Raw genomic sequence first — 19927 nt, forward strand, 5'->3', positions numbered from 1 at the left:
GAACCCAGAGCCCAAGGACAAACCTGCAGGAAATTCCAAGAGGGAAGGAGTGACCGCAGCAGGTGCTCTGACAAGGATCAAATGACACAGTTTATGTATTAGTCACCACTTAGCCAAGTGTGCACTTTAGAAATGGACAGAAAACATGAACAGACACTTCTCTAACGAAGACATCCAGATGGCCAACTGGCACATGGAAAGATGCTCAACGTCGTTCCTCATCACGGAAATACAAATCAAAACCACACTGAGATATCACCTCACGCCAGTCAGAGTGGCCAAAATGAACAAATCAGGAGATTATAGATGCTGGTGAGGATGTGGAGAAATGGGAACCGTCTTGCACTGAGGGTTGCAAACTGGTGCAGCCACTCTGGAAAACAGTGTGAAGGTTCCTCAAAAAATTAAAAATAGATCTACCTATGACCCAGCAATAGCACTGCTAAGAATTTACCAAAGGGATACAGGAGTGCTGAGGCATAGGGGCACTTGTACCCCAATGTTTATAGCAGTGCTTTCAACAATGGCCAAATTACGGAAAGAGCCTAAATATCCACCAAGTACTGAATGGATAAGAAGATGTGGTTTAAGTATACAATGGAATATTACTTGGCAATGAGAAAGAAAGAAATCTGGCCATTTGCAGCAATGTGGATGGAACTGGAGGGTATTAGGCAAAGTGAAATAGGTCAGTCAGAGAAAGACTGATATCATATGTTTTCACTCTTATGTGGATCCTGAGAAACTTAACAGAAGACCATGAGGGAGGAGAAGAAAAAAAAAAGTTTGAGGGAGAGAACTCGAGGGAGAGAGCCAAACCATAAGAGACTCTGAAACACTGAGAATATACTGAGGGTTGATGGGGGGGGGGGTGGGAGGAAGGGGAGGGTGGGTGATGGGTATTGAGAAGGGCACCTGCTGGGATGAGCACTGGGTGTTGTATGGAAACCAATTTGACAGTAAATTTCATATTGAAAAAAATACAACAAAATAATTTTAAAAAATAAATGGGTGTATCCTTTTGTGTAAAAAAATTCTCTCAGTGACATGATTGAAACTCAATGACAATGTTCTTATGAATATGCAGATACAATCACTAGGATACTTTTCACAGATCTGTATTTACTACAGAGAAAAATAGATAGAAATTGTGGGAACAATGTAGAAGGGATGCATTCTCTTGGAGGTTGAATACGAGTCGATAAAGTTTTTCAAAAATCATGTTTTCTTTGTCATTAGTATAGCATGGTGGAATTTTTCTGCAGGTAGGAGAGCCCAACATGATGTCCAGTGAAATCCCATGAGGGACCTATTTCTATGAATTCCAGAACCATCTCTGTGATGCAATTACCAAGCACTGAGGGAGCTTCCAGGAAAAGCGATTTGGGGTCAGACTTGTCTCTGGGGTGAACACAGCTCTACCTCTGTTCTTTGTGTCCAGCATATTCAGGATAGAAAAAAAGCTCATTCAGAAATCCATGAGTAGAGGAATGAATTTTTATTATCTGAGGCCAAGTGGGCTGAAAACTTTCTGTCAAAGATTCCATATGTGACTGGTGGAGAGATGGCGATAAGGGGAACTGTGTCCCTGAGGTCACTGTCACTGTGGCCCTTTGGTGGGACAGAAGAATTTTAGGCAGAGATCCAGATTGGTGCAGGTGTCGCTGGAAAGACTGAAGCAGTGACCCCCACATGTCCTCATGTACCTTGAGCTCCGTGGGAGCATCAATGAAGCTGCTGTTCCAGAATCAATGAACTGATCAGCCTTGGGGGCTGGCTGGATCACAGAGAGTGTCGGGGACTGAGCTACCCATGGAACAGAGAGTCTCCTTGGGATTCCCAAGCATCAACCTTGTCCCAGGAGAGGAGGTGTTCAGAGCATGTGCTTGTTGCCCTTGTGACAGGACCCCAGTCACACAGGATGTTGCTGGTGTTTCTGACGATGGGGATTCTGCCTCCTGGGATTCTGACCCTGGTGGTACTGTTTGAGTACATGTTGACTATGATTTCTGGAGAGAAAGAGAAGCTGGGAAACTGAAGAATCTAGGACACTATACATTCAGAGGAGAGATGTGTGTGTGTGTGTGTGTGTGTGTGTCTGTGTGTGCATCTGCGTGTGTGTCTGTGTGTGTGTAAGACAGACAGAGAAAGAGAGAGAGAGGAGAGAGAGAGAGAATATGCTCCATGTATCCTCAGGAAGTCTTTCCTTCAGAGGCCAACTACGTAGACAAGTGTACCCCTGTCCCTCTAATGTCCTCTCTCCGCTCCCTGAGTGTTGTTCTCCATGCAAATCCATCGCTGGGGCTGGCTCTCTAAAGAGCCTCCTGTGTTCTGGAGCTTGGAGCTAAAGAAGGCTAGTGTCTTGAAGGTCACTTCCCTTGCACAAGGATGGAATGTACACAAGGAAGAGGAATTTGGTGCAGATTAGTTCTGATAGGAATTCCATTGAATCACGAATTTGGATCTTGGGGATGGGTCTTCAGTCCATTTTCACCCCAACAGATACATATCCCACATGTGTGGGTTCAGGTCTCAGGAAGCACAAGACAGGGGTGACAACACAGTCCCTTCCTTCTGCCCTTCACAGCACAGCCACACCCCACTATGCCCCCAAGGTCCCTGGATGCCTCCTTGGAGGTGACCATGAAAGAGTGCCTTTTTTATTTTGGAAAAAGGCTAATACGTGAGACCTCAATGATTGGAACAAAATTGTGTGGCTGTGTTAGTCTCCTGATGGCCTCGGAAACAAATATTCTCAAAAACAGGAAAATTTGTCATGTCTGGAACTATGTTGCCCATCCTTCCTTTGTTGGCTATGTCAACAGTTACCTTTTGTGGAACCTCAGTAAGTTTGAAGGGGGAAAAGTCATTGTACTAATGGCTTTTGTGGGCAAATACTCAAAGGCTGAATGAACCTTCATTTGTCACAAACACAATAATGTTGTTGTCAAATTACAGAGATTTACTGAGGCTGGTGGGCATGAAAACTATAAGCAGAGATGAGAGCGAAAATCAGATGATGAGGGGATTTCCTGCCAGTCCAATATCTGTGACTTCTCCTCCCTAGAGATGAACCCTAGAGAGAGGAAATTACTGTAAGATTTTACTTCTCTCTGAAATCCTAACATAGAGATGGGGTTGAGACCTGAAGAGCCATGCGGAGAGACTGAAGGCCTGAGGGAGGCAGGAGCAGAAGGGAGAAGAGGAGCCTGTATCGGGAGGGGGAGGGGATGAGGTGAGTCTGAAGACGTTGTGACTCACTTTTTGTCAGATGGGTGAAAGAGAAAATTGTGTCTATGACCAAGGTGCTTATTAACATATCGAGTATAGATGTGTCGTCAGTAACACAAGAGTCACAGTTTATTGCCTGAGATTTGTTGATGGACATGACTACCTAGTTCACCTTGTCCAGTTGAGACAATCAAACTGTGTGATCTTAGAAACTATATAAGAGTCCCTGCGCCCTGGATCCTGATACAGTTTCTGAAATTCTTGTCATTTCCTAAGTGACAAGAGCACTAGAAGCATCTTAGTTCTAATGACATGACTCTGGGTGGGCTTCTGGATGGCTCCTGGATGGGGCTGGTCCCCAGAAAGACCAAGCCTTGATCAGAGCCTGCAATTATTCACCCCCTCATACTTGAGACAGGGAGGGAAGACTGACAGTGCAGTTAATGTCCAATCACGTCTACCCAATTCCTCAATAAAATCCCAAAGTAAAGTGTTTGAAGAGTGTCCAGTTTGGTGAACACATCCACTCCCAGAACAGATGCACCTCAACTCCACAGGGACTGAAGCTCTGGTACTCAAGACGCTCCCAGACCTAGCACTAGGTGTCTCTTCATTACTTGTTTACTTGACCCCTTCATCATATCTTTAATGAGCTGACAATAGGAGTCAGTGTCTCCCTCGGTTCTGTGAGTTGATCTGGCAAATTACTGGAACTCGAGGAGGGAGTCGTGGAAACCTTCGACGTGTAGCCACATTGGACAGAGGGTACAGGCCATCTACTAGTTGTTGTTGGCATCAAAATGGGGAGCAGCCTCCGGGTGCTGAGCCCTTCACCTGTGGATCTGACACTATCTCCCCGCAGATAAACTAAGCGTTAAATTCAGTTAAACTGTAGGACACTCACTGTGTATCCCAAAGAATTTCTAGATGTGGGAAAACAGATACAAAACATATAATTGATGAACATGAGTGTGTGAAGTGAATATTCTGCGAGTAGTAAAGGAGATATGACTAGAGGGAGAGCCAGAGATTTTGGTCGTAAAATAGTTGTTCTTGCTAAGTTTCTCCAGACCCAGGGGCATGTGCAGTTGGGCTCCATTCCCTGATTCGTGTGGGCTCCTGGGACACATGTGCTGTCTCAGGCAAGAGCATCATCTGTGTGTCAGTCCTTCCTCCTCAAGGACAGCTCTCACCATAGAGGTGTCTCCCCCACAGGAGCCTCACAGAAGCTTCCCAATAACAGAGGCTCAGACACAAGGTCTGTGGACCCAGGGGGTTATGACTCACTTTCTCCATATCTGAGTCACTGTGAGTAGCCAAAGCTTCTCCCACTGCCATGAGCTGTAGCACAGGAAGAGTCAGCCTCGTCCTCAGGCTACAGCCCAGAGAGGAGCAGAAGCCCTGCATTGGCCGAGGCATCTTTGGACCCAGAGAAGCGGCTGGAAACCCCAGGACCCTGGTGCTTATCCTAGTCTGAGTAGAATCTCAGTAGATACGTGGGAAAGGTCCCTAGTTTCTGCTGGTACCAGTATATATGGTAGCCGCCAACACTGTAGCCACTGCTCAGGGTGCAGGTGAGTCTGGCTGTTGTTCCCAGAGATGCAGAGAGGGAGGGTGGCTGAGTGAGCACAGGCTGGGACAGGGAACCGGCAAACACAGACACCCTTTGAGGATTCGGCTAGAAATGGAAACCAAAGTTCAGGATTCTGAGCAGAGGGGGGGTGTTGTGGGGAGCACCCCGTGTCCATAAGGCCTGTCCCTACCTGTGCAGTGAAGGAGGAGTGGGAGGAGGAGTAGTGCCCAGGCCATGGTGACAGAACCCTGGTCCCCACACTGGACTGGACCGCCCCAGGCCTCCTTTCTCCTCCACCCTCTGCCGCAGGAGGGGCTGTGCATGCAAATGAGGTCCATCCAGTGACTGCCCAGCCCCACCCTGAGCCCTGGTGCTGGAGCTCAGCTCACACCACACACTGGGGAGGATGGGGGTGGAACTCCTGCCCGGGGAGCCCTGGGAGGTAGCACCTGCTGCGACAAGGAGCAGCATGGAGCTAGACATGGAGCTAAGGAGGGAATCAGGATCCACAATGGATCCAACTATCATAATAGATGAGGATTTAGGGGCAATTGGTGGGAGCTTTTGTTACCAGGACACATAGCGGACACTCCTGATGTGTCCTGACTCAGACAGAGCTGGATTTGTGTTCCTGTTTCTGCTGTGACCTGTCATGAACCCTGTCCTCAAGGCAGCCTGCCCCTGGCACCCAGGAATTTGTGCTCAGTTTGAGAAAATCACACAGTATATTGATCCGAAACACAGGCTTCAGGGAGGAATTGCAAAGAATGTGGAAAGACTTTGTAGACATATGGTTTGTGGAGTGTCTCAGACCCTAGTTTGTACGAAACAAAGAAGCACTTGACTTGGCCAAAAGGTCAGGGCTGCACAGGAAGTCCCATTGCTGTGGGAACAGCAGATTTTTGTCTCACTTCCCCACAGGCCTGGAGCACTGTGTCAGCACCTTGAGTAATGTCAAGAGGCTGGCAGTAATAATCAGCCTCATCCTCAGCCTGGAGCCCAGTGATGGTCAAGGAGCCTGTGGTGCCAGACTTGGAGCCAGAAAATCTGTCAGTGACACTTGACGGTCGTCTGTTATTAGCATAGATGAGGAGTTTAGGGGCCTTTCCTGGAAGCTGTTGGTACCAGTTCACACTAATTCTACCGATGTTGGTGACGCTTCCAGCGCAGGAGATGGTGACCGTCTGCCCCAGGGCCCCAGACACTGAGGGCGGCTGAGTCAGCACAGACTGGGCCCAGGAACCTGGAAGGGGAGAGACAAAGAGGGGGATGCTGGGATCTAGAGAGAAGAGGAGAAACCAAGGCCCACGTGTCCTCCCTGGACCACTTCCTCTATTCCCTCATCTAGTCACCTGTGCAGTGGATGAGAAGGGTGAGGAGAAGAGGGAACCAGGCCATGGTGGAGGTCATCACCGACCCTGCCTTCTGTGGATCCACAGCTGAGCAGATCTCCTCTAATCCCTTCCTTCCCCTTTTCATCCTCTGAGAGAGGGAGGGCCCATCCATGCAAATCAGACCAGCAGCTCTCTGACACTTCACTGACCCTGGGTCAAGTCCCTCTGCCTGAGGATGTCAGGTGGGTTGGACGGGGAGGTGGTCTCTGGGGCCATGCCAGGAGAGGGGAGGTCACAGTTTGGAGTCCTGAGCAGAGGACACAGGCATTGTCCAGGTGCAGGTCCCAGCTCTAATCATGGCCGACCCTCAGAAGCAGGTGACGACCACCCCCTAGTGGTCACACACAGCATATGTGACCTGGTGAGCAGGTCTCATCAGAGTTCCTGCCTTCCCACTGCTCTGTCCACCATCCCCTTCCTTCGGGACAGGCCAGGTGTCCCCTGTGTGGCCTCCAATCCCCTGAGGACACACTGTGCTCTCCTCTGGCTCTGCATAGTGAGTCTGTCCACAGCACCCTTGGCTATTATTGATGGGGCAGCACTGACGTGGTGACTCTTGTACAACCACACAGATGAGGATCAGGGCCACAGAGCGATGGGTCCACATTGACACATGGCCAGTTCTGTGCAGGAGGCCGACTTCTTCCCCCTTCCCTGCTTCCTCTCTGGTCTGAGAGTTTTCCTTTCCCAGAAGCTCCCTCAGCACTGAGGACACACGGACACCGTTTCTCCAGGTTGTGGGTAGAAGCCCACCTCCCTCGTGTGCATTCCTACAGGGTTCCACACTGAATATCTTTGTCAGCTGTCACTCTTGCCACCTCACATCACATACTGGGGACGATGGAGGTTGGCTTCACCACTGGGGAGACCCCTGCAAGGAAGCACCTATTGAGACAACACACATGTCCTTGCTTAAGTGGGGACTCTGCCACACCAGAAGGGTCACAGCTGCTGAGTCTCCCTCAGGAAGTACAGGCCCAGTCCCCAGTCCCAGGTTCCTTTTCGTGTATGGTCCTCACTGAGCCCCTGTGTAGGGACACCATGGCAGTCCCACAGTGCCCCTGCTGGCTGAAGGGCACACACCCCACTGTGTTTTCACAGCCCTGAGAGCCAAGCGGGTTTCCTCACTTATGTTTATTCACACATCATTGAGCTGAATCTTGGATAATGTGACCCTGTAGTGCTGCCCGTGATCATTGTAGCATTTTTCACTCTCCAAAGAAGCCCTAGTCCATAGGATTTGGAGGCATTTACCTCAATTAAATGGTAAATTGCCAGTTCATTGCAGAAGATACTACAGACCTCATGTCCCTCCTCTGGCCTACAACTGAGAATATGTCTATCTCATGAACGTTTGAAAATTCCTGTGCGTTAAGGCAATGGATTCCAGCCTCTGTCCATGGAATTGAGTATTATGTTAATCTTCTATATTTTTAGGTAATTTCCTTGGCTTACTACCTTAAGAAGAAAAGGCAATACAATGCATTTATATTTGATGAAGTCGTATTTAACAAGTGTCATTTTTTGTTTTTCTTTTATTTTTTTTTCATGGGTTATCCTGACAGTGTCTTGTCTACACTTTTTTATAGAAACCCTAGATCCTGAATATTTTCTCCTTTTATTTTACAGCTTTAGGTTTATAGTTTTTTTCTATAATCCTTTTAGTAATTTTTAATACATATAAAGTGAGTTTTAAGTATGATTCATTTCTCGCTCAGGATATCCAACTGTTTTGTGGCCATTTATCCAAAAGTCCATCCTTTCTCCTCTGAAAGGCTTCTCCAACTTTGTAAAAGAAAAAAATTGTTTATCCTTCATTCTGTGGGTCCGTTTCTGGGTTTTATGTTCTGTTATCTTGGCCAATGTGTCTATCCTCTATCCATACCACCCTGACTTGCTAGGATAAGAACTCAAGCACACTTTTATCCAATTTGGGAAGAACTGGCATATTTACTATAATGAGTCTTCTAATCCATGAACGGAATTTATCTTTCCTTGTTTTAGATCCACTTTGATTACATTTACCAGCATTGTCCAGATTTCAGCACCTGTGGCCTATACTTGTTTTGTGAAATATGCCCCTAATTAGTTCATCGAGTGGTTTTAAGTTTTTTTTTTTTATTATTTTCACCTGTTTATTTCTAGTATGGATACATCTATATGATCATTCTATATTGATCTTTATTCTAAAATGTTTCCAAAATTATTTATGACTCTTTGAATTTATATATTTGCATACCTAATTGTAGGTTCCTTTGTAGTTTCCCTGTAGGTCATTCTCTCACCTGAAATGGGACAATTGTCTCTTGTTCTTCTTCATCTGAATGCCTCTCATTGTTTGTCTTGCCTTATGGTTCTGACAGACACATCCAGTCCTATGTGGAACAGCAGTGTTGAGATAGGACATGGTGGCCTTGCTCCCTACCCGAGGTGGGAATGCTTTCAGTGCTTCATCTCTGTGTGTGTTCACCGAAAGGAAGGTGTTTTATAGTTTTCTTTACCAAACTGAAGATGTACTCTTCTATATTTTGTTCTCTGAAAACTTTTATCACTCTCATTCATATACTCATTCATTCTTTTCCATGAGCACAAATAGGGCTTGAGCTGTGCAGGAAGTAGAAGAGAATCATCCTACCTGAGAGAGTGAGGGAGACTCTTTCATCGGTCTTTCTTTTTTAATTTTTTAAAAGTTTATACATATTTGAGAGACAGAGAGACGGAACACAAGTGGGGGAAGGGCAGAGAGAGAGGGAGACAGAATGGGACGCAGGCTGGAGGCTCTGAGTTGTCACCAGAGAGCCCGACATGGCACTTGAACTCAGTAGCCATGAGATCATGACCTGAACCGAAGTCAGATATTTAACTGATGGAGCCACCCAGGGGCCCCTCAGCTGTCATTTAATACTTTGGCTATTATCACAACTGATTTCTTTCTACTTCTACTCTGGTGTCAAGGAGACAAGGCAGGAGGCCTGGTGAGACAGATACCACTCCCTCTTGTCCAATATGAGGGTGGGCGAGAGGATACTTAAGACATGGAAGAAATGGCATTTTCTCTCTCCCTTTTCCTGCTGGTTTCTTCACTTCCTTAGACTCCCTATCCCTCCTCACTTTCTTAAAATCCTGGGTGATCATTAGCATGATCACAATCCATCCCACATACCCCTCGAGGTTTAGTCCCACCCGCCTCACTGACCACCCACCCCCTCAAATCCACATACTGCTCCCTCTCCAGCTGAGTCCCCCAGCTGACTGGCTGCAGGGGCACATGGCCGTGATGACTGTTCCCACTGAGAATGTATGAGACTCTCTTTAGGGCCTCCCAAGTCAGACACCCTGTGATCCTTCATTTCTCACATTCCTCGCTGTAGTCCATTGTTAGGGCTGTCCCTATCTACAGTGCACAGTCAGACTTCTTCAATCTCCTTGAATTGAGAAAGTATTTTCCACCCAGACTCCACACTGGAAAATAGAAGCTCGAATGTAAGTTTCATGGCGTCACCCACTAATTGTTAACAGGCTTATGTTTTGTTTTCTTTTTGATGACAAAAGAAGATGTTCACTGTGGGGGATGAGCTTAGGAGTCCCCCGGGCCTACACCAAGGGGCTAATACGACATAAAGAAATATAAAGCCATAGGATGCTCACAACTGAATTTGGGCAAACCAGATTGGCACCTCAAGACTAGGCAGATGTACGGGCACCCAGATAGAAAGGGGTGCAGAGCCCCCACAATAGAGAGGGAAGGGAAAAGGCCTAAAATAAGAACAGGCACAAAGGCTCCCCATACAAAGGTATATGAGGTAAGCAAGATTAAGCATTCAGGGCAGAAGCACTCTCCAACTTAGTACTATAGCAGAAAAGCTGCTTTCACTGGAGGAAAGGACCAAGTTAGGTAAAGAGGTAAATTGAGCTACAGACCACTGCACTGCAGGCAAAGCAGCCCAGAGCAGAGATGGTTAACTAAAGAAAAGGTGCCTTGTTAACCCTGAGGTTGTTCCCCCTGTCTGCCTTAGCCCCTAGGCAGGCTCAGATAAACAGACAGGGTGCCGTTAACAACCATGGTAACAACCATCTGCCCATCTGCCCCGTGCCAGGATTTTGTTGTCTATTGGCCCAAACCCCAAACACTGTATATCTTCAAAAACCCTTTTTGTTCACATCCGCAAGTCAATGCTCACAATTTCCTTGTCTCTTTGTGCACACCCATCAAATCTGTAAGCCTTCTGATCTTAATAAATATGGAGCAAGGACCCTTATTTGGGGCTCTTGTCTTTTCCTGGTCATTAGCCATCTCTCGCTTTTCATCCAGTGTCCCCCTCTCTTGCTAGACAAGAGGGAACGCTAGACTTAGAGTCTTTGACAGTTCACTATTTCAAATATGCTTTCACATTCTTCGGGACAGTTTACAGTTCCCTTCATATATAGATTTCACACATCTCAGTGTAACAGCTCTTCCTCTGGTCTCTCGGGGGAAGTTGTTTCAAGCACAGACACTCTTTGTGCGCTGACCTAAGATCCTTGATCTGCAACAGAACTACCCTACTTTCTTGCGATTTGCAGGCCACTGTCCCTGAGGAAGGAGTGAAGGACTGACCTTTCCCAGAGGCGAAGGCCTGACCACATTTGGAGCAGCTGCCAATGATGCCAACAGATCTGGCACTGCCAGGCTCATGTCCACATAGAACTAGCCACGTGAACACTTGCTTCTCCCCCATGGAGAGCCGCCACGATTCCCTGCACCTTCCCGTACGAAAGTATAGGACTTCTCCTAGACAGAGAACATGATCTTTGAGACATTTGTCCACATCTCCCCAGGTTGCTGGCTTCCTGAGGAAGCACCCATTCCTTTCCCATCATCCCTTGTCTCTCAAGTATTGAATGAATTTCTAGTGGCAAACAGCAGAGCCTGAATTCGGAACCAGCTCTCTGTTCAATAATATTAGCATCTTGACATTGTTCGCAATATGATAAGAATCCTTTTCATTATTTTTAGAATGTAACAAGGTCTCGTTATTACTGAAATTATTATTGAAATAATTAATACAAACTTTATTTTATACATTTCTCATGAGTTTACTGAATTATCTTATTAGGGCCATATTTTTTTAATGTTTATTTATTTTTGAGAGAGAGAGCACGACAGGGCAGGGTTGAGGCAGAGAGAGATGGGATGAAGGATCCAAAGCAGGCTCCTTGCTGACAGCAGACAGGTGGACTTGGGAATTGAAATCACAAACTAGGAGATCATGACTTGAGCTGAGGTCAGACATTTAAATGACTAAACCGCCCAAGGCCGCTTGTTAGCACAGTGTTTTTAAACTAAATACCCTGAGCCATCTGAAAGCAGAACTGAAGGGGTCCCCAGGTGGGAAAAAATCTCTGTATATAAAGAGGAGACAGCTTTCCTGCCCCAAGAGCACTCATTTGAGGCCCCCAGCTATTTTCTGTGGTCTGTGCCCTGCAGGTTCTACTTGCCCAGCACCCATACTGAGCACTTTCCTGGGAGGAAAAAAAAACAGAAATGCAACAAGGTCAGGAGTTCAGGGTTTGAGGGGACCAAAGGGGATGCCAACCTACCAGTCTCCACCAGGCCAGGAAATAGCCTGAGTGCTTCAGAGACAATGACCAGAGGAAAAGTCCCAGTGCAGGAACAAAAGTAAACTTTGACCTAAAGCACATACTTGAGTTGTTTTTGCAGGATTGAAACCTTGCCCCACAGGTTAATGAGGTTAAAACAGTCACCAGCAGGACCCCCACTGACACCCCTTCTTTTCACAGGAATGTTCATCTATTTCAGAGGCAAACAGCAGAAAGAGCCTGGGAGTCTAGACCAGTTTTATCTCCTGCAACAGCTCCACCAGTGCAGATGGACCAGGGAGTGTCCTCCAGGGACCTCTGTCTCTTTTAACGTTACGTCTCTGCCCTAGGAGGAGGACAAGCTTCGTTAACCTACCACATGATGGGGACAAAGCTCCTGTGCTCCATATTCCTGCACAACCTCATGCCCACTCTTGCATAAGATGACAAAACTCCCTTTTCTGGGTATCCATCTTAACCCCGAATGAAAGGAACCCACTCGCCTCCACTCAGGGAGTCACAGCTTTGATACTTCTTGTCCCTGATCCCCTTATCTGTGGCAAATAAAGTTTCCTTTGTGTGACAGCATCTGCTGAAGCCTCTGCCTGTACCTCACCAAGGAGTGAACACAAAGTAGCCCCAACACTTCTAAGTAATATATTTCATCCCTTAACTTGGAAACCTGTCTTCTTCTCTCTACTCTACCTGTGGTTTTAGTGACATTTAAGTCTATTAATAAGAAATTTCAGAGAAATATTAGTAGCAGTTTTCTTAAAATTATCTTTGTCTGCTTATTTTCACCCTTTAGATCAAAGTAAGTTAGAAAAAAATGAAATAATTTTAAAGGTATCTGTTGTTAAGAATCCCTGGTGGCCTCGTGCCCAGGCTCACACCACAAATCATGAGCATCAGTGGAAAGAGAAGTCAGTTCCCGAAAAGGCTGGGGTGACAGAAGGGGAAAGCTAGCCGTGGGTCTGAACCACCATCACTCGAAAAAGCCCCTGAGAGTGAAGACACAGGACAGCAAGTGGAGAGACCCAAGCCCTGACCACAGGACGGGCATCCAGGGTGAGCAATAGTGAAACGGGAGGTCTCAGATGCAGTGCTGTGGGCAGATGGATGCGAAAGTCAAGTCAGGAGGGATGCTCTGGAAACATCTCACGAAGGAAAAAGAGGGGGGAGGAGACTTGTAGAGTCTGCCGGGCATGAGGGAATGGGAAAAAGAGAAAGGCCACAGAGCCCACCTCCCCACCACAAGGAAAGGAAAAAGGTATGAGACAAAAACTTGAAATATGGACCATAACACATATTATTTTTCATAATAATAAACAACACCGGCTAAATTATTGAACAAAATTGCAGTATGCAGAAATGTAGAAAATAAAAAATGACAATGGGGGACAATAGCCATCGGAAAATAAACTTTTAAAAAAGAATCTGTGATTACACACCATCATGGAAAATAATTATTTTATTTCGACAGTCTCTATTAAAATTGCAGCCATCTAGATAGATCCGCGTGTCCCCTGCACAAGATGAACCCGTCTCTAGAGGAAACGATGAAACGTTCCCTGTATTTAAATATGGTGCCTGTGATGTTCCTAGGACAATGCACACGCTGATGCCACTGAAAGGTGCGCTTCCGGGGGCAGGTGGTCTGTGATTCGGCACCTGTGAAATGTGCACAACAGGAAAATCACTGCAGACAGAAAGGAATTTTTGGCTCCAAAGGGCTGATGCAGGGGGGCCATGGACTCATTGCTGGGGGGTCAGGGATTTTTTCTGCAGGTGATGGAAATGTTGTCAGTTTGATCCTGATGATGTTCGCCAAACTCAGGAAACATACTACAGACCACTGAATCGTACCATTTAAATGACTGCACTTTATGCCTGTAAATTATCTTAAGAGATTTGTCTTATTTTTAGAAGAAAACAACATGAGGTGAAGCTACTGTCACTGACTCTTCATAGTTGTTCTGTACTCAGAGAGTCAGACCCCCCGACCCTCCGGGGTGTCCTCGGTCTCCCTGTTTATTTGTCACTGGCATTGACCATGGGGAACTGGGGCACGTTGCTGTATCATTTGCCCACGGGCTTAGAGCACTGTGTCAGTAATGACCAGCCTCGTCCTCAGGCCGCAGGCCCGAGATGATCAGAGAGGCCCTGTTCTCGAGAACCCAGCTGGGATCCTGGAGGGCCCGGTACTTCTGAGCATCTGAGTTTTGGGGACACGGTGGGGAATCTGTGGGTACCAGCACACATAATACGACCCAACATTGTTGCTGATTCCAGTGCAGGTGAGGGTGACCTTCTAGCCCACAGACCCTGATGAAGAGGCTTCCTGTGTCAACACAGACAGTGCCCAGGACCCAGCAACACAGCAGTGGAGACACAGGTCAGTGTCAGGTTATTACTCACAGTGTGTTCTCAAAATGGGGGAAACAAGCAACTTAGGGGTCCCCCGAAAGCAATTCTTCCGCTTTCCACAGCCAGTAACCTGAGCAGAGAGCAAGGAAGGTGAGGAGGGGAGGGGTCCAGGCCAGGGTGGAGATACCCCAGGCTGTGGTCCTGAGCCCTCAAGGGAGAGACCTGCACAAAGCCTCTCTTATCCTCTCCCTTCCTGGAAAAGAGAGAGGAAGCCTTCATGCAAATCTCTCCCTCCCCTGGGACTGAATGTGGTGACAGCTGAGTGTGGGGTGGGTGGGCCTAAGGAAACTCCTCTAGGCGCAATTTTGTAGAGGGCACAAGGCAGGGCTCCAGGCCTGGGTGCTCAGCTGGGACCCCTGCCCCCACACACACCCCTCAGGAACAGGCCCACAGCACCCCCTGCTGTCTCAGTGTCCAGCTGCACCCGTGACTGGAAGGGACATCCTGGAGCTGTGAGAGAGTGACCAGGGCAGTAAGGACTTCAGTCTGCCTGGCATACTGTCCACCCCCACACAGGGCCAGATCTTCTCCTCCCTCAGGGCTTCTTCCTGTGCTTCAGGTGCCACCACACCTCAGTCCTTGCTGCAGACACAGGGCCTCCTCAGCATGAATCACCCTGGGCTCCTCCCACTGCTTAGAGACTTGTGTTGTTGGGGCCAAGACTCATCGACAGCTCTGGGATGATGTTTCCGCCCAGTGAGTCAAGATAGGAGAGCATGCACGCCCCTCAACAGCCTTTTTCGGGAGCCCTGAGGGGACAGCCCAGTCTTCTCATCTCACTTCCCATTCTGGCGGGCCAGTCCCCATTACCCTCTGCACTGACCTCGATGAGGTAGATCAATGACGGTGCATGGCTATAGATCACGTGAGTATATTCTATCTCTCTATCATCTATCAAACTTTGAATTTTCTACATTACCTATAATTGGTATGGTATCGGCCCCAAAAGAGACACATATATCAATGCTCCAGATTCAAAAGGCCAGAAATAGGGTGGCTCAGTCGGTTGGGTGTCAGACTCTTGATTTCAGTTCAGGTCATGACCTCAACTTCTATAATTGAGCTCTGAGCCGATTTCTGAGCCTGCTTGGGATTCTCTCTCCCTCTCTCTCTGCTCCTTCCTCCCTCTCTCTCTCTTAAAATAAATAAATAAAGCTGAAAGTACCCAAATAATATAAATAAAAAGACCAGAAATAAGTGCAAGTTCCCCTTGACAAGCACAGAGAATGTAGACTGAAAATGAGGCCTTTCCTCAGTCTCTGGAGGAGAGCACACATGGATTTTGCAGGGAATTCAGACAAGAATAAGCATGAATCATATAGCAGATGCCTCATAGGAGGACCTCAGTTCTCACGGATGTTCCCTGACACACTTTGGGAAAGAAAGCTGGAGTTTCTGGATCCCCTGCAGCGGGCACACGGATCCCCATGCTATGGGCTGCAGCGTGCACCCACGTGGTCATTCCGGGGTAAAAAGCACAGCCTAACGAACGATCCCACCTGGGTCAGGCCACATCCACAAAGAGCCCCCATGGGAGCTGCCCTCTGCCCTCTGCTGCTTCCTGCATTGGCATGAGCTCCTGGGGCCCTGGCTTCTCTGTACACCCAGCTGACCCATTCCCTTCCTGGGTGCACAGTTACTGTTTGGGATGATAAAAAGCTTTGAGAAATGGAGAGTCGTGATGGTCACACAACATGGCGAATATATTTCATATCTTTGAATTGCACAAGAAAGTGATGAAAAGAGTAAATTTCCTGTTGTGTGTATTTTCATAATTAAAAATTACTAGCTGAAAACGCAAATTATGTTTAAGAAGTTGCACTCACACCAATCTCTTTCCCATCTTTATATGTGTCACCCTATTCTAACTCATCCTCATCACTAAAAATTGACAGTGATTTTATTATCTTTTTCCTGTAGGTTCCACATGTAAATGAGATAAAGCATTTGCCTTTCTGTGTAGGCCTTATTTCTCTCAGGGTCATGTCCCGCAGGTTCATCCATGTTGTCACAAATGACAAGACTTTCTCCTGGAAAGGCTCAGGGGGTCGACTTCCTTTATGCAACATGGTGCCCCGCAGCCCCTCTACTGCATGGATCACGGACAACCCCGATGCGGCAGGAGAGGAGAGGAGGACACAGTCCGTTCTTCTGGGCTCCAGAAACCAGCCACAAGGCTGCCCGTGGGCCCTGATGGTGTCAGCTGTAGGAACCTCACGACTGTGAAATCTCCCAAGCCGACTGAGAATTTTGCTGCAATGGTGGCACTCCCCCCTTTCCCTCACAAGCCCCACGGAGAAATTTGCTGACTGGCACACACAGTTTCTCCCAGGGGCAGTCACCCTCTCCCGACATCACAAATGAGGGGCAGGTACCCAGCCAGTGGGCCAGGCCAGCTCTGTGTCTGTGATTCTGTAGTGTCTCCACGCTGGGACACAGAGCTACTCAGTCAGCCTGAGGACAGGAGCCTGGAGGGAAGGGAGGGCCTCTGCTCTGACTCCTAGAGGAACATAGGCCATGCAGTGGAGGACTGTCTGCCTGGGGGATGGTCTGTAGACTCTGACCAGGAATCTAAGGCAAGTTGATGTACCCTTGTGAAGAAAAAAAAAAGCGAAATCCACAGGCTCTAATTTTTACATGTGAATCACAAGGCAAAATTTCTGCATCATTATCACTTTTTTGTTGTCTTTGGTTTGCTTTATTATTGTTATTCTTTGTCTTTCTTTGTTTTCCTATTTTCCAGAGAGTTCACACAGGTTTGATAGGAAACTGGGAAGAAGGACAGTCAGATCCAGTAGCTACACCCTAAGTATAGTAACTGTGCATTCAATTTACATTAGACTTGAGAGACTCAGACTACAGTGGCCTAAGCAGACTGGGTATTTGTCCCACTTCCCCATGTGTCTGTATCACTGTGACTAGCACTACTGGGCCAGATTGCACAGTAATAGTCAGCCTCGTCCTCAGACTGCAGCCCAGAGATGAGCAGAAGCCCTGCATTGGCCGAGGCATCTTTGGACCCAGAGAAGCGGCTGGGGACCCCAGGTTCCAACTGTGTACTGGAGTCTGAGTAGTACAGGAGATACCGGGGAGGGCTCCCTGGATTCTGTTGGTACCAGTATATGCTATAGCTTCCAACATTGATGTTCCTGCTCAGGGTGCAGGTGAGTCTGGCTGTTGTTCCCAGAGATGCAGAGAGGGAGGCTGGCTGAGTCACGACAGGCTGGGACAGGGAACCTGCAAACACAGACACAGCAGAGGGAAGAGAAGGAACAGCGCACATGGGATTAGGGAGCTGAGCCACAGGGGTTTCACTCTGGCTGCAGGCCCACCCTGGGACACTGGGTCCTATCCCTACCTGTGCAGTGGCAGAGGAGCACGACGAGGACGGGGATCCAGGCCATGGTGACACACGCTCTTCCTAGACCACAGAGCCAGGGCTGGGCTGCCCTGGGCCTCTCTTATCCCCAGTCCACAGAGCTCAAAAGGAGGGGCTGCTCATGCAAATGGGACCCACCCCTGCTGCTCGCTCCTGTGCGCTTAGAGGCCTGCAGCCCGCTAACAGGAAGACTGTGTGATGCACTAGTTTCCCCCTGGGTGGGCCTGGAAGAAGCAGCTGCTGGGACCACATACAGGCCCAGGTTCAGGGACTCCTCCAGGAACAGCGAAGACACACCTGCCCTGTCCCCACTGGAAACAAGGGGTCCAGTCCTGGGGCTTTCTGTCCTGGAGGGCTACTCAGCAGGGAGCCCCCTTCCTGTAGAAAACCCCAGACCTTGTCACCGTGCCCCCTGCTGCTGTCTGGGTGAACCTCTCCTTTCCCAGTGCAGGCTTCCCTGGTGCCTGTGTTTCCACCATCTGAGAGTAACCCTCCAGGGAAAGAGAAAGGTCCTTCTGTACATCAGGTATCTTCCATGGATGGGGTCTGATGAGAGGGACACATGCAGTCCTGACTCAGTACAACCTGTGAACCACTATGGAGCTGAGGACAAGACACACGGAAGAGGGAATAGAAACCATCTGTCCCAATGGTACAGCTCAGACGATGCATGCTGGCTCTGGGTGCCGGATGTGGACAGGAGCTCACCTAGGGGACACACACTCACGCAGGAGGACATGTAATGTGGGCATGCCGGGTCCCTCCAGAGCAGGGGAGACAAGACACAGCAAACCCTGATGAGGGTGCTACAGGTGTGGGGACAGAGCAGGGCTGGGCATCCAGCAGGGACCACTGCAAGGCCATCTTGCGACCTCACCTCCGTGTTCTGGGAGACTTGCAATCCTGTCTGTGCAAATCATCAAGAGCACCTGCTAGACACAAGGAGAGGGAACCTGCCAGCTGAGGGATTGGGGGAGCACCAGTGCCGTCTGGTAGACACAGGATGCACAGTGACCCAGGGCCTGGAGCTGGGGCCTGGGTCCCTGCCCCTCATCCCCCCTACTCACTGCTGCAGACTCTTCACAGTGGATTCTGACACTAACACATATGCATGGAAGTTTCACCCATGTGTTTTGTGGCCTGATAACTCATGTCTTTCTCCTGGTCCTATTCCATGTGTGGACATACAGATATTGTTTACCCATTCTAAGGGTGCGTTGATCACTTTTGAGTCTTGGCAATCATAAATAAGACAGCAACAAACATTTAGGTGCATATTCTCGTTTGCACAGAAGAACCTCATTTAGAGTAAGCTGTAGGACTCTTCTTTTTGCATTATATCGTTAAGGCTTTGTTTGCCGTAGAAAACACTGCCAAGGAATCTTCCCAAGTGATGGGGCTTTTCGCACTCCCACCAGCAGTGAAGGAGAGTTCCTGCTGCCCCACATCCTCGGTAATATTGCTGCTGTCACTGTATTGAACTTTAGCCATGGTTATGGGAGGCCTCTGGTACGTCCTTGTTCAATTTGTAATACCACAATGACATATGAAGTTGGAAATCACTTTGCATGTGTAATAGTCATTTTGTCTATCTTCCTTGTTAAGGGATCTGTTCAGATCTGCCCATTGGGGAGGCACTGCCCAGCACCAGGGAATTCAGGAGTTCAGCAGAGCTCTATGTCAGCAAAAAGGGAGAAAGTGAGTGTGGAGTCTGACACAGGACTCGATCCCAACACCCTGGGATCATGACCTGAGCTGAAATCAAAGAGTTGGACACTCATCCAACTGAGCCACCCAGTTGACCCTCAACAGCTTATTTTTAAGTAACGTCTGTACCTAAAGTGGGGCCTGAACTCACGAACCCAAGGTCAAGAGTTGCATGCTCTAACCACTGAGACAGCCAGGCTCTCCTCACTGAGTCATTTGTAACTCTGAACAAGCTAGTTTTGCCTTTGAAAATATGAACACAGGACAGGTAAGAATCACTCTGAAGACCTAACTGAAGGAAGGGATATGGCACTCTCAGATCATCTTATTCCCAGACAACAAATAATCTTTTGGAAGATCTGACAACAAAAGTCACTCCTGGAACCTCTTGACAGGGGATGCCACCAGGTCTAGAGAGTGGAGGGAGATTTTCTCTCACTTCCCTATGGATCTAAAGCACTGTGTAAGCATTGGTACTATCTTGGCATATAGGACACTAAGAGTCACTTCCTTGCACACTGGATCCCAGAGATGTCAGAACATATGCATTGGTCAAAACATCTTTGGATCCAGAAAACGACAGGGCACTGGGATCTCTGGTGTGGTATTTGACCCTGCCTTGAATCGCAGGAGATA

General features: G+C 48.0%; 2 gene segments (V, D, J or C); both read right to left on the reverse strand.

Moving 5' to 3' along the window:
• Nucleotides 1–19927, reverse strand: part of LOC122232563 — a 1057381-nt gene that overhangs the window by 1021457 nt on the left and 15997 nt on the right.
• LOC122232575 lies at nucleotides 17063–17617 on the reverse strand. The segment is given in 2 exon segments: nucleotides 17063–17442; nucleotides 17564–17617. Coding segments are annotated over 2 exon segments (417 nt in total).

This window comes from Panthera tigris, chromosome D3 (assembly GCF_018350195.1).
Source record: "Panthera tigris isolate Pti1 chromosome D3, P.tigris_Pti1_mat1.1, whole genome shotgun sequence".
NCBI lineage: Eukaryota > Metazoa > Chordata > Mammalia > Carnivora > Felidae > Panthera > Panthera tigris.